We start from the raw sequence: 14,077 nt of genomic DNA, 5'->3' as shown, positions 1-14,077 counted from the left end.
CACCAAGTATCTTGAGTATCTCCAGGTTCTCCCTATTTTTCAGTCTCCCTGGCAGTTAGATTGGCAGTTACCCATGGTCAGTGGGCTGAGCACCAGTGTCATGTGCCACTTCGGGACTGCAGCAGATAAAGCTGGTATATGTTTGCCAACTTTTTCTTCCCCTGCCTCTGCAATCATGGGAACCATGTGCTAAGATAGTGAAGCCACAAAGTGGAAGTAATCTGTAGCACTGAGTCACCACTTAGAGAACAGCTGCCCTGGAATCACCCAGCTTGTACTGAAATTGTTAATAAATCTTTGTTGTATTAAGCCACTGATATTTCAGAGTGTATCCTATCCTTACCAATAACAGCTATAATTAGACTTGTAATCAAGGATAATCAGGATGAGAAAAGGACAGGCAAATTTTAGAAATTAGGAAACATTTGCTGAGCACCTGGAATGTTCAAGGAATCGTGTGTGTACTTTAAAAATTCTGTTGTTGCTAAAGAACATGATTCTCAACTGGGAGTGGTTTTGGACCCAAAGGAACATATAACAATGTCTGGAGACATTTTTCGTTGTCACAACTGAAGGGGTACTACTGGTATCCAGCGGGAAGAGGCCAGGGACACTGCTGAACGTCGCTGTAGTATATTGAGTATGCAGAAAGAAACCCTACCATTGCAGCCTAGACCATCACTTCTGAGATAACCACTACCACCCCCAGTTTATCTTTTATATCCATTCTGCATACACAAATATAGGCAGATGCCTACCCTTCCTTATGCTCGGTGGGAACAAATCACACACAAATCACTGTTCTGCATATCTGTATCTTGAAGTTCACTTCACATCAGAACGAATACATCTGCCTGTCTTAGTGGTCAAGGAGCCTAACATGTTAATTTCTTATGTCAGGTCACAATGGAAGCCCTTCCCCAAGAGGAGCTTTGAAAAAACCTGTCTTGGTCCCACTCCCAGGGATTGATTCAACTAGCCTGAGAGGGACCTAAGAACCCATTCTCCCTGGATACAATCAAGGTCAACAACTACAGAGCTAATGCCCTCCACCTGGGCCTCCAAACCCAAGGATCTCACTTCACCCGAAACACAACACCTTCTCTAGTCTTTCTATTGCCTTCCCCATCTGCATTTAAACATGTTATCAACTCCCTCAGCCACTACTCCATCTCTCCCCCTTCCCTTCAAAGCCAAAAATTTCTTTATTCATAGCATTCAATTCATTCTTCGAACCATTTAGGTTTCTCCTTCCCAAGTCACCAAGGTCCATACTTTTCAGATCTTATCTTGTCCTCTCAACTGACCCTGGATCACACCCCTTTGCAAGTAATTCCTTGTTGTTTATGTGACTTCAGCAACATTCAGATTGGCTGGAAGTTAAGAGTCAAGCAATCATATAATTACAACCCTATTAATCCAGGAGGCAAATATTGGTGGCAACCAGGTTAATGACATTGGGTCTAAGCCAGTGAATGCAGATGCTGCTTCTTTGCGGTCCTCCAGTTTGGGAAATCTGTACTGGCAGTAGGCAGGGGCTTGGAGCACCACTTTACAATACCTTGAGTAAATCCCTAACAGAAACAGGTATAGTTTGGGACACATCAAGACAGAGATGCTAATTAGATATCCAAGTCAAAATATCAAATAAGCAATATGAGACCCTAGAGTTCAGAAAAGAGAGGGTGGAGAAACAAATTTGGGTCCCCAATTACATGGTATTTAAAGCTATGAAAGTCCAAGAAGAAATCCTTGGGAAAAGATGAGGAAGAACCAACAGATTTAAGAGATAGCACATTACTGTAGAATGGAAGCTAAGAAAGTGGTTCAAGAATTGTCAATCCTGTCACACAGTGCTGAAGGTCAAGTAGGAAGAGGACTGGACCTCTTCATCTCGCCATCATTGCTTACCTTGTCACGCAGTTTCGTGGACTGGCAAGCCTGACAGTAGCACTTTAACAGTAAAAAATGGAAAAACTCATATAGAAAACTCTTATGAGGAATTCTATAAAAAGAAACTGGAGATGGGATCAATCCATCCTGAGTCATAGGAATTTTAAAGGTCATTTAATTCTCTTGTACTGTTTGAGAACAAGCAAGGAGATCCTATAAAGTTCCCCTTCAACTGTTTCTACATCAGAATTTTGCAAGGAAAAACTTTTGGCTAATAATGGGTCACAGAGCATTTAACTCCTAGGTGCTACTGTGAAGTTCCTATGGATATTACACATGGCATTTGGCCCACGAGAAAGAAAATGAGCTTGGTAACTTACCCAAGGCTGCCCCGGTACTGGGTGTTCCAGAAAAAAGGCAAACTGCAGACTTACTAGTTGCCTGCTGTTTTTCCTAACAGTTGCTGGGTAAAATCACAAGTGATTTCCTTCCTGCTAAGATACACCATGAATTCTTTCTAAGTGTGTGATACATGTGCTAATTTCCGAAGTGAAATTCTGCAGAACATCTGGGTTAAAGTGCACTTTGTATTATCAAAAAGGATGAACCAGAGGAGAAAAAAATTGTGTGACGAGTCTTTACTTTTAAATGATTATCAGTACACATACTAAGTAGTAACACGTAAAAAGTTCTTGAATTCTATCATCTAGTAATTCTGATTAAGAGAAACTAAAAGCAGCCTGAACAATTACACTAATATTCATTGTTCTAACCCTTAACCAAAAATGACTATTTTAAGGCTGGCTGCTGCTTCACACAGACTACAAATGACTATTTACTACTTTTTCATAGATAAAGCCCCTGACCTTCAAGAAAGCTTTAGGGAAAAAAACTTTCCCTTTCTTTCTTAAAAAAAAAAAAAAAGGTTTTCTTACTACATCTAAGAAAGAAAAAGTCAGTATTGATATGTATGTTGCTTGAGCTAAAAGGCATAGGAAAACAGACAATGTATACCCATTAAATTTCTAAGAAATACAAGGTAAAAAGATGAAATCTTTGGATAGGCTCTAAGTTTGTACAAAGCAGCTAGATTTGCTATTCTCCAAAAAGTGAAGGTACCTACTATATAATATACAGAAATAACTTAATGCCTTTTCACAGAAATAGAACTCAAGCTTTGCTAAAGCTTCATATTCCATGAAGTCATCTAAAATGCCAATCCATGGAACAGGTGCTTCTTTTTTCTTCCCCTATCCATTTATGCGGTAGTTTTCATGGATTTCTGGCCGGATGTCACAGACAAAGGCCAAGAGGTTATCCAGGACTTCATCCCTGTTCTGCCGGAAGTAGGTCTGAAGGATGGTCATCTTCTCCTGGGTCTCCTTCTCAACTTCAGTGCTACAACTGCCGTGAGAGCCCAGAGCCTGGAGTTGGGGAGCAATAACACAGGAACATCAGGTCAACGCTCTGGTCGGCCAGGAACAACATTCAGTCAGCTACTTTCTTACTTTTGGAGAAACCCAGTCTCATCAATAAACATAAACAGCAACAGGCAATGTAACCTCATGATTAAAGAGAACACAGTAAGTTGGCATTTCCAGTTAATGGAGCATAAATTGATGTAATCACTTCAGTGACCACCTTAAGACATCTGTCAAAAAGTAAACTGCACAGCATTTCCACTGCTAGGCAAATTATTCCAGAGAGCAAGATATGGACATCTCCCTGGAGTCTAATGACAGCCTTAACCAAAGACTGGATTGAACATAGAGACCCAACAACTGAGGACTGGTTAAACAAATTACGGTGCATCTGTACTATAGAACACTCTTCAGCCATTAAGAAAAGCACAGTAGTTGTGTATAGCAAGGTGGAATGAGCTGTAAAATATGCAGTTCAAGGGGGAAAAAGCAAGATACAGAATAGTATCGGTTTGGTTAGCATGTTTCCCTGTGTAGTCTAAAAAGAGGGAGATAAACAGTGTTTAAAAGAAAGGCTCTTAAAAATAACGAACCCAAGGACATAAGGGGACACAGTTCAGGAGGAATATACAGTTTCGCCATTCCTGGTTAATGTTTTAGCTCTTAAATTCAACAGTAGATTCACCAGTATTATGAATACATGACATCTAATCTTTCAAATATGAATATTCTAGAACAATACACAAGAAACTTAACAGCGACTGTCTCTAAGGAGAACTGTAGGTTTGAGTGGCAGGAAAACTAACTTCTTGTTGTTGCCCCATTTTAATAAATTTTTTTTTACTATATTCACAATTTAATGCAGTCTCCATTCACAATTTAACATTGATCAACAAGTTCTTTTACCTTCTACTGCCTTCCCACTATGGCTAACTTTTTGTTAACTGCTGTGCCTACTTCATTAGAACATGACCCATCAGGCTCTTGAAGACTTAACTTTTTTGTCTCATCTTTTGTATTACCTAACCTGCTTTTCCCTCATTACATATACATTAACAACTATAATCCTTCGTATTGTAGAACACATTAGTTTACAAACCATTCTCTCATGTTTCCTGTTTCTCCATAACCTATAGAGAAATTATCACTCTTCTTTCACAGATAAAGAAACCAAGGCTCAAAGAGGATAAAGTAAACAAACAAAGATTCAAACCCAAGTTTTCAGAGTTCAAACTTAGGGCTCTTCATACTATACTGTAATTGTTCATATTATAGGAATATCCTGAGGCACTTCATATTAGTTAGCTCAGCTGCTAACTCATGTTTTTAAAAGTCTATAACCCCAACTTGGGGTTGGGGGGAGCCCCACTACCTCTGTTCTATGAATATAATCTCTTTGCTAAGCCTCAGTAAGTTGTCTCAAAACTAAAGAGATTACGATGGAACACTCCTAGAAAAATTCAGAGCTCATAGTCCAATACTGACACTGGCTCTCTAAACAACTGCAGCATAGATATAAAAATAAGATGATGTGGATGCCCTGACAAGAATATTTCTACACTGTTCTGACAATATACAGTACTAATCTACCTCAGTTCAAGAGTTAGAGAAGCATTTTACATTTTAATAGCACTGTAATCACCCAGTGCACAAAGATGAACAAAACTTTCACTACTAATTACTAAGAGCATGTGTCTTCAATCATTGGACTTGGACCTGGGAGGGTGTGTACCTGGAACTAATGGAGGCCACAATGTAGAACTTGAAAATGAAGCCCACAATCCCAAAGGCAGAGTTCAGAGATGGAAATAGACTCCTGAGTATTTAAGTTATTGGATAAAGATAAAGTTAGCCCTTCACCTGGCTTTTTAATTATATAGGTTAATAAATTCCATTTTTTAAAACCAGTTTGCGTTTTTTCTGTAACCTTTATTCCAGAGTCCTGATGGGTTTCTTTTCTCAGTGAAGCCTCCCCATCCTTTCCCCTTTCCAGAATTTTCCATTTTACATGTTATACATTGTAGTCTAGCCTATACTATTGCTAAATGTCTCTATACTGCACTGAAGTGGGGCTCCATTTGATTTATGACCATCACAGCCCTTTTCATGGCTGTAAGTTTGGGTGGCTTGTATTTTATTACTGAGTCTCCCTGGCCACCAGACTGTAAGCTAAGCTCCATAAAGCAAGGATCATTTCTGTTTCTGTTCACAGCTGATCTCCCAGAATCTGCACAGAACCTGGCACATGTTAACTGTTCAAAAGATCTTTAAGTGACTGAGTAAGTGAAAACCAGGATTCAATTTTAGTTAAAAACTCAGTCTGAACATCTAATAACCACATTTTCAAATATCTACCAGAATCAGAGTCAGAATCCAGCTATGCTGGATATTTGAGCACCTGGAGGAAGAGAGGGAATGGAAACCCTCAAAAAACTAAAGCAGTAATGAAAATAAACCAGGCCCACCGCGGCTTCCTTTGCCTTGAACTCCTTCTCCCTTTGCAGGCGGTACTGTTCAATTTCAGCCTGAGCTTCTTCTTTGGCCTGTTTCAGTCTCCGGTTCTTTCCTGTTTTCAAAGGAAAGAGTTACATCAGCAAGTGGTTAAAAGAGAAGTAAAAGGAAGCAGAGACTGAAATGATAAATTCTAACAGTACAGGAAGAAAAAGTTTTAAGATACTATCCCAAGACACATGTATGGAAAAGAAGGATATAAAGATTGAGTTAACAGCGGGCTCCTGCCTCCTACAGGCTGTACTTAACTAGGAAGTTATTAGATAAAAAGGATCCCCTCCCATAACTACAGACCACAAAAATGAAAGAGAAGATTTTGGAATGTGTCAGAATATTCTCTAATCTCAATTACTAAGAACCAACAAAAAATGGGTGACATTAGCCATCTAGGGAACTCTTCCTCTTCCCAAGAAGTAAACACCTAAGTAGGCTGCTAATTACAGTTGGAACTCAGCTTAGAAGCTTAGCAAGGAGGCTAATATGCTCTCAAGGGCCATCAACCTAAAATGTTACTAATGAAACAGATGATGTAATATTGGAAACTAAAACCATCCTGTGTACACAGAAGTAAGTAATCAAAGTAGTTCCAGTAAGGAGTCCTGAACAGGGAGCACTGGACAGCAAAACTGCACAAGAATCTACGAAGTGATGAGACACAAATACCCTGGTTTCTAGAATAGTTTTATGGCTGGAAAAATTCTCTAGGCTCTATCAGAGCTTGCATGAACACAGACCATAACACTAACATATATGCTCTTTGCTTTGATTCTCTGCTCACCAAACTTCTCAGATGACCAAATGGAAAAAACAAAGCATCCGAGACAATCAACCCAAGCATTTATTTAATTCAAAGCAAAAGACATCCTGCATCTAAAAGTGAACTTTGTTACACATCACTGTATATCAGTTGCCCAAATCTCACTCAGCCCATGTGGATAAATAAAGCTTAATTAAACCTTTCACCTTCTGATTAAGAACAGGAGTTTGAATACATAATGACCCCATGATACCAACACTCCATGAAGCTCGTCTGAAACAATTAATGGATCTCTAAGCATCCTGTTTATTTATGCACCTATGTATTTACTCGGGTATTATTTAAATCCTACTGATGTCCGCTGTAAACACCCACTATTCCAATCCACTCCATATGCCATCCTCCTCATCAGCTATATTCAAAGCCATATTTCAAAGGCAAAGATCTTTTCCAAACCAACAAAACGTAACATTTACGGCCTATTATGCAAGCTTCACATAATTTTACAATACCACTCTCCTTATCACTCCCAATTCCCAGAGCTCCCTGATCGATTACTTAATGCCATTCTATGCCTGTCAGTCTACATCTTCCAAGTTCAATTTTGAAAGGCTTCTCCAAAAACCAAAAATAAATATTTGAATAGGAAACCATATTTCTTGAAAATCTTGCTTTTGTGGGCATTAAGTGTGGAAGCCAGTATTTTGTTTCACTCCCATGAAATAAACCAGATCACAAAATTTTAATTTTATAATTCAAAACAATGATTTCATGAAAAATTTGGGTTGGACCATTTTACCACATCATGCACCACTTCTTCCCAGTTCCTAACTGGGCAAGTTAACCATAATTACAGATCAAGAAAGGCAATTCTTTCAAATTGTTGCTCTTCTCAATACTTGTTCCTAATTATTGCAAATTCTGAGATGTGTATTAGCCATAAATTCACTGCTTTAAAACAAATTCATTCTGTAAATATATAAGAGCTACTTGAGATATAAAAGATCCTGCACCGGGCTTGATGGGATAAAAAAAGATATAAAACATGACCCCTACCTCCAGGACACTCAGAATTCTTACCACAGTCCAAGTATTGGCTCTTGCATTTCCCCCCCCCTCAGTGTTCTCATATGCCACCCAAAAAATACATCTGTTACTCATGAGCCATCACAGGACAAACTGAGAAGTCATTCTGGAAATACTGTATCAAGGACATCATCAGAAATATTCTGTGAGGAATACAGAACTTTGCAGTCACGAGAACAATAAAAGGCTTGTTCCTATCTCAGCTCCCTCAAAGAAAGCTTTTCCTGTGAAATACAGAGTATTCTGCAACGCCTATTCAAGACAGTTCTACAGCTATGCCTGAAACCTACTTGGTGTGGAGTAAGAGTGTTAAGTCTATACTAGAAGAAACACCAAAGAATTACAGGCATACCCCAGAGATATTTCTGTTCTGGTTCCACTGCAGTAAAACAAGTATCACAATAAAGCAAATCAAATCGTCTGGTTTCCCAGTGCACGTTTATACTCTAGTCTATAAGCGCGCAACAGCATTATGTCTAAACAACAATGGGCATACCTTAACTTTAAAAAACACTTTATTGCTAAAAATGCTAACCATCACATGAGTTTTCACTGTATAATCACTGATCACAGATCACGGTAACAAATACAATAATGAAAAAGTTTGAACTACTTCGCACATTACCAAAATGAGCAAATGCCATTGGAAAAATAGTGCCAACAGACTTGATCCACGCAGGGGTGCCACAACCTTGGGGTTGTAAAAAATGCAAACCACAATAAAATGAGGTAAGCCTGTACTAAGACTAATAGTATTTTACCCTTGCATGGGAAAGAAGGCCTCTAAGCCCCCTAACTATGCTGCTTCCCAGGATACGGTCAAATCATTTCTCTCTGAGCCTCATTTCCTCCATCTGTAAAATAGGGATTGAAAATCTACTCACCAGATGGGAAACAAAAAGTTAAATTAGACAGTCCCTGAGCCCCTGTTCTCCAGCAGCTCAGTCTAGTGACTGAGCCATATAATAAAACAGGTTATTTCACTGCAGTGACAGAAAATAGCACTTGGGAAGGACTCCTGGCCTAGACTGAAGGAAGAAGGACATCAGGGAAGGCTTCCTGGAAGAACTGTTGCTTGAATTTTTACTTAAAGGAAGACTAAGGATTAGACAATAAAGAGAGGAAACCAGGGAAAGGCTCGTCCAGTCAGAGCAAACAGCTGCACAGAGGCTTGCAGACGGAATCAACCCAAGGTGCCTTTGAGGAATCACAGTGCTTCAATGTCTGGTGAAGCGTATCTAGGAGTGAGATTAAAGAATCTGGGCTTTAGCCTGTAGGCACTAAACATCTGTTGACTGTAAAGGCTGAGAAGTCATATTTGCACTTGACAGGGATGGTTCCGACAACAGTGAGGAGAATGAGGTGGTGGAGGACTAGGAAGCCTTCTCCCACTCACCAGCCTTGACTAGATCCACCCCTAAATGCTTCAGCAACCTTACATTTTTCAACTCGAGCCCTCATCTTCCCAGCAATTCATCTAAATATCTGCTTCCTTTTCTGGCACTTTGATACCGTGATGGAGACCACAGGTGCAATACGTTTGGCACCTATTAACCGCACTGTAAAAACATTTTAGGAATAACTAGGGCACAATGGGAGCCTCAGAGAGCTTGGTGCTCTGGATTAAGATGCTGGCTGCAGGGAAGGGGGCAAGTGAACAGATTTTATATAAACCTTAGCGACTGACTAAACGTGGCGAGCGAGCGAGGGAGTCGTGGCAAAAAGGATTCCGTTTTTCAGACTGGGCACCAGTGTAGATGATGGCTCCTCACTGAGACGGAGGAACCCAAAGGTGCAAGTGGGAAGGGGGGAAACGAGTTCGGACAGCCCATTTTACCCGCCTCCCAAGAAGCACACCCGCCGGTAACTGTCTCCACGGCTTACTCTCCGGCATCGCAGCTTCCAGTAGGCTTACAGGCCTTCCAGGGCCTCAGACCCAGAGAGCTTTGGGACGCAGAAGCTTCCGCGAGCGTAACCACCCCTCCAACCCAACAGGTTTTCGGGCCTCATCCACCTACCACCTCCCTGCGGCCTGGCCGCGATCCTCGGACTTGCGTCAAGCCCGGCCAGCCCCACCCCGAAACTCACGCTTGCGGGCCTCGGACACCTTCTCGGCGGCCCGCTTCTCCGCCTGCAACAGCTGCTGGATGCCCTGCGACTGGCTGGCCATGGTGGCGGGGGAACAGAGGCCGAGGCGCGCGGCCTAAATAGGTTGGTTCGCCCCCTCCGGTCAGCTGACCCAGCCGCTCGATATCTACGCCTGCGCTGTGCGCCCGCGCCCGGCCCGCCGTCTCACGACCTCCGCAGCGTCGCGTCAGCTGACTGCCCTTGGCGTCTAGAGACCTCGGCGGGAAAGGGCGGGGCGGAAGAAGGAACAGTGGGACGCCTCGAATGCGCGTGCGCAGGGGCTGTCCTGTGTTTTCCCCACGCCCGAGCTGCTTTCAACACCTGGCGCTTCCCAGGTTCTATGCCTGTTGCTGTCCTGCTGGTTCTTTGTTGCCATAAACACTCACTTTGCCATAAGCTTACATTACGGTCCAGAAAGAAGGGGCCAAGCCAAATCACCTTCTTTTATTCTGCATACTGCTTTACTTTCTCCCTTTCTGGAACATTCCTTGGCACTCAAACTACATTAGGGGGCAAGTTAACGAAAATTCTTGCCAACCTCTGCGAATGGAGTCTGGATTGCAGATAGGGATACTTAGTGCCCCATCTGCCACTCACTGCGGTGATTGGGGGAGGATGGTTTCCCTTTCCAAACCCGAGTTAAGAAAGGTTTGGACTATTTTCTGTAAATATTTGATGAATGCCTGCTTTGATCCTAGACCACTGTCAGCACTGACGATATTGGAGAGAGCAAAACAAACAAGACCTGGTGGAGTGCACAGTTTATGGACAAAAAAATAGATTAAAATAAAATAGAAAATTACAAACTGATAAAGTAATCAACAGAAAAATGCAGGGTGCTTTAAGAAGAAAGAAGGGGAGTATGGAGGTGTCTGTGAAGGCACTCTGGATGAAGTGGCACTTAGAATGAGACCTGGGGAATGAGAAGTCAGTAAAGGAGAATGTGGGGGTGATTAGGGAAAAAGACCATCATGTGTGCATTGGGAGAAGCGATGTGGCACAGAGACATTCCCCACCACCAATGGGTAGATGGGAAGCCAATGGTTGAGTTTGCAATATGACAGGCACTGTCATGAACACTTCGTCCTGACAGCAACTCCAAAGTAATGGTATTAACCCCATTTTGTAATGAACAAATTGAAACTCAGACAAGTAGTTTGCCCAAAGTCACACCACTATGAAATGTCAGGTGGGGTATTTCAATCCAGCCAGGGTGCACAGTGAAACCCCTGATCCACTGTGCTCTTCTGCAAGAATCTTGTGGGCTGTGGGAAAGACCAGATGATCTAGAATAGCCAAACACTGAGCACATAAAATGCCAGAACTTGTTTATAGAAGTATTTCAAAGAGGAGCAGCATTCATGGCACAGGTCATTTTCATTTGATTAGGTCAGGGGTAGGGTTGGAAAGAAGGCTATATTTCAGAACACCTATCCTTCCCTGATATAAGAACGAGTTCTTGACTGGTCTCTGGAAGTCCAGTCAGTGATTCCTTGGGAAGATTTGTTATTTTTGATGTTCTAAGAAAACATAATTCAATTAATAGAGGACAACACACACTTCTAAGGGCAACATGAGGATTAAAAGAAATGATGGTAGCCAAAAAATGAAAATGACCCAAATGCCTATCAACTGATGTGGCATATACCATGGAATAGTACTTGGTTATAAAAAGGAATGAAGTACTGATGCATGTTGCAGTATGGAAGGACCTTGGTAACATTAGGATAAATGAAAGAATCCAGGCATGAAAGACCACATGTTGTATGGTTCCATTTATATGAAATGTTCAGAATAGGCAAATCTATGGAGGCAGAAAGTAGTTGAGTGGCTAACTGGGGGCGGGAGAGGGGGAATGAGGGGTGACTGCTAACTGGTAGGGGGTTTCTTTTTAGAATGATGGAAATGTTCTGAAATTAGTGGTGATGGTTGCACACCATTGTGAATATACTTAGAACTCCAAATTGTATACTTTAAAAGGATGAATGGTACAGTATATGAATTATGTCACAGTAAAGCTTTATGGAAAGAGAGAGAGAGAAATGATGGATGTGAAGCCCTGGCACAGTTTCTAGTCTGCAGAAATGCCGGGAAATGGGAGCTATTGTTTTTATCTGGTTAGGGGGTAATTATTTGATATATAAATTTGGTCTTCCACTTAACAAAAACCTTCACATCAGGGTTCCTCTAACAGCCAGCTTCATCAAAACATCTAAATATCTACAAATTTGAGTGGTTTGTTGTTGTTTTTGCAGCATTTCAAAAGTTTATTGTGTAAAAGCAAAAATACTAGACAATCCTCTGAAATTTTGAGACTGGTTTGTATTTCCTGATTATTTGAGTAGGTGTTTGTTGTTAGAACTTGGGTACCCTGGGGGTTTTTCCCAAAATAATTAGGAAATGAAGGTGAAGCAATTGCCCTCCACAGGTACAGAGTGGCTTCCAGGCCTGGTACCCCTGATGAAGGTATGTATCAGCATATCTTAAAAAAAAAGGGCCCATTCTGAAGTGTGGCTCAGGAACCAAAATGCAGGGGCAAATGGAAATCTTTCCAGATCCCAGGTCAGCAGTGACTAAGAGAAGTGGGGTCTCTCATTGCCTTGGCTAAGGAAACCAGACAGCTGCTGGGTTCAAATCCCAGCCTATCATTTCCTTGCTGGGTGACCTGAGACTTCTGTGGGGCTCAGGTTCCTCCTATGTTAAAAATGGAGTTAATAATAGTATATTAGACTTATTGTCAGGACTAAATTAGTTAATACATGTAACTAGCTTAGAATGCACTCACTACTCATGATAACATAGGTATCTGGATCCCTGTGATGGTGGCTTCTCAATAAAAAATATTCAGTGGGACTTTTGCTTTTATCCATCAAACTAGTGTACTTGGTTAATGGAAGTTCACCTCAAAATGCTTGCTCAAGAGAGAATGCTTTGCAGGGGCACTGCATATGGTTGAACAGGTTGTTCACAGGTTGTGCACAAAGAAGTAAGCATATGCTAAAATCCAGCCCACATTCCACCCACTCTACCCAGAGGTAGCACCTTTTTCTAATTCATTCAAAGTTTCCATGGGGCCAAGTAATAGTCCTGTGACAAAATCCAGCGTGAAGACCTGACTTGCTCCATGGGAAACTTACGAAGGAACTAAATGCCCCAGCCCTGCTCCCAACCCCACTTGGGCCCTCAGGGCAAGAGCTTCCTGGCCTCTGCATGTACATTTTCCACATTGGAATGCTGATGGTTCATAGCTAACCGTTACTCTCTCTTGATTTATACTGAAAATAATTACAGTTGACCCTTAAACAACATGGGTTTCAACTGCACAGATTTTTATATAGTTTTATTTTATAAGCAGATTTTTAAAAATAAGTACATTGGAAAAGTTTTGGAGATTTGTGACAGTTTGAAATCATTTTTTTCCTCTTAGTTTATTGTAAGAGTGCAGTATGTAATATCTATACAAAATACTTGTTAAAAGTAAGGCTTTTGGCCAACAGTAGGCCATTAGTAAAGTCTGGGAGTTAAAAATTATGCACAGATTCTCAACTGTGCAAGGGATCAGTGGCCCTAACCCCTGCATTGTTCAGGGGTCAACTGTATAAAGAGACTAAGATCATATTCTCAAATCTTCCTAATGGTAGAGAGATAATATCTATCCTCCAATGAACAATAATAGTGATGGGGTTCGGGACAAGCCACCCCAAGATATGGCACCTTGGTATGTTAAATAATTTAAGCTGAAAGAATTTGAGAAATGGCAGGTGCAGGAAGTGATAGGGAAAGATTTACGAGGACAGCAATCTAGCCCAGGTGGCTCCCCTCCGCCTCTCCCCCTTCCTCAACACACACACACAAAACAGCCCCTTGGTTTCCTGCTCTGCCGAGCACCGGTTCCCAAGGTTCACTCCCGAAACTCCCTTCCCCTTGCCTGCTCGCTTCCTGTGCACGTAGGAATGTTACTGATAAGGAAGCAGAAAGATATATATTGCTCCCTTTGCCTTTGTTCGGGGCTCAGACCTTTTGGGAGACTACTCCCCTCTGAGCCCGCCAGTGTGAAATAAAGCCTCAACACTCCAAGACCTCCGAGTGCCGCTTGGTTTTTCCGTCAGTGATCCAGTCCAGGTTTTTTTCAGTATTTTCCATAACAGAAGGACTCCGACTTTTCTTTGAAGCAGGTCATAAGACCCTTACGTGAGAAGAGCCCTCATACATCAGAGAAAAGGAACATTCTTATCTCCAAGACTCCAAAGGACTCTGAGAAGTATGGGAACAGGTCTTGCTA

General features: G+C 41.6%; 1 protein-coding gene across 1 annotated transcript; it reads right to left on the bottom strand.

Moving 5' to 3' along the window:
* Nucleotides 1-2,516: 2,516 nt before the first annotated feature.
* Nucleotides 2,517-9,939, bottom strand: ATP6V1G1 (ATPase H+ transporting V1 subunit G1). Its single transcript, XM_036915529.2, has 3 exons — nucleotides 9,757-9,939; nucleotides 5,780-5,880; nucleotides 2,517-3,317 (listed from the first exon to the last, which is right to left on the bottom strand). Exons 1-3 carry the CDS (start codon nucleotides 9,836-9,838, stop codon nucleotides 3,144-3,146), a joined length of 357 nt encoding a protein of 118 aa, XP_036771424.1. The 5' UTR covers nucleotides 9,839-9,939; the 3' UTR covers nucleotides 2,517-3,143.
* Nucleotides 9,940-14,077: the final 4,138 nt, after the last annotated feature.

Source organism: Manis pentadactyla, chromosome 3 (assembly GCF_030020395.1).
Source record: "Manis pentadactyla isolate mManPen7 chromosome 3, mManPen7.hap1, whole genome shotgun sequence".
Lineage (NCBI taxonomy): Eukaryota > Metazoa > Chordata > Mammalia > Pholidota > Manidae > Manis > Manis pentadactyla.
This window is presented reverse-complemented; position numbering and strand designations above follow the sequence as displayed.

Excerpts from the sequence above, each read along its gene's own strand:
- ATP6V1G1 (XM_036915529.2), bottom strand. The coding sequence starts at position 9,838 with ATGGCCAGCCAGTCGCAGGGCATCCAGCAGCTGTTGCAGGCGGAGAAG. Across the intron at positions 5,881-9,756 it reads GGTGTCCGAGGCCCGCAAGC|GAAAGAACCGGAGACTGAAA; the intron begins GTGAGTTTCGGG and ends CTTTGAAAACAG. Across the intron at positions 3,318-5,779 it reads TCAAGGCAAAGGAAGCCGCG|GCTCTGGGCTCTCACGGCAG; the intron begins GTGGGCCTGGTT and ends CCCCAACTCCAG.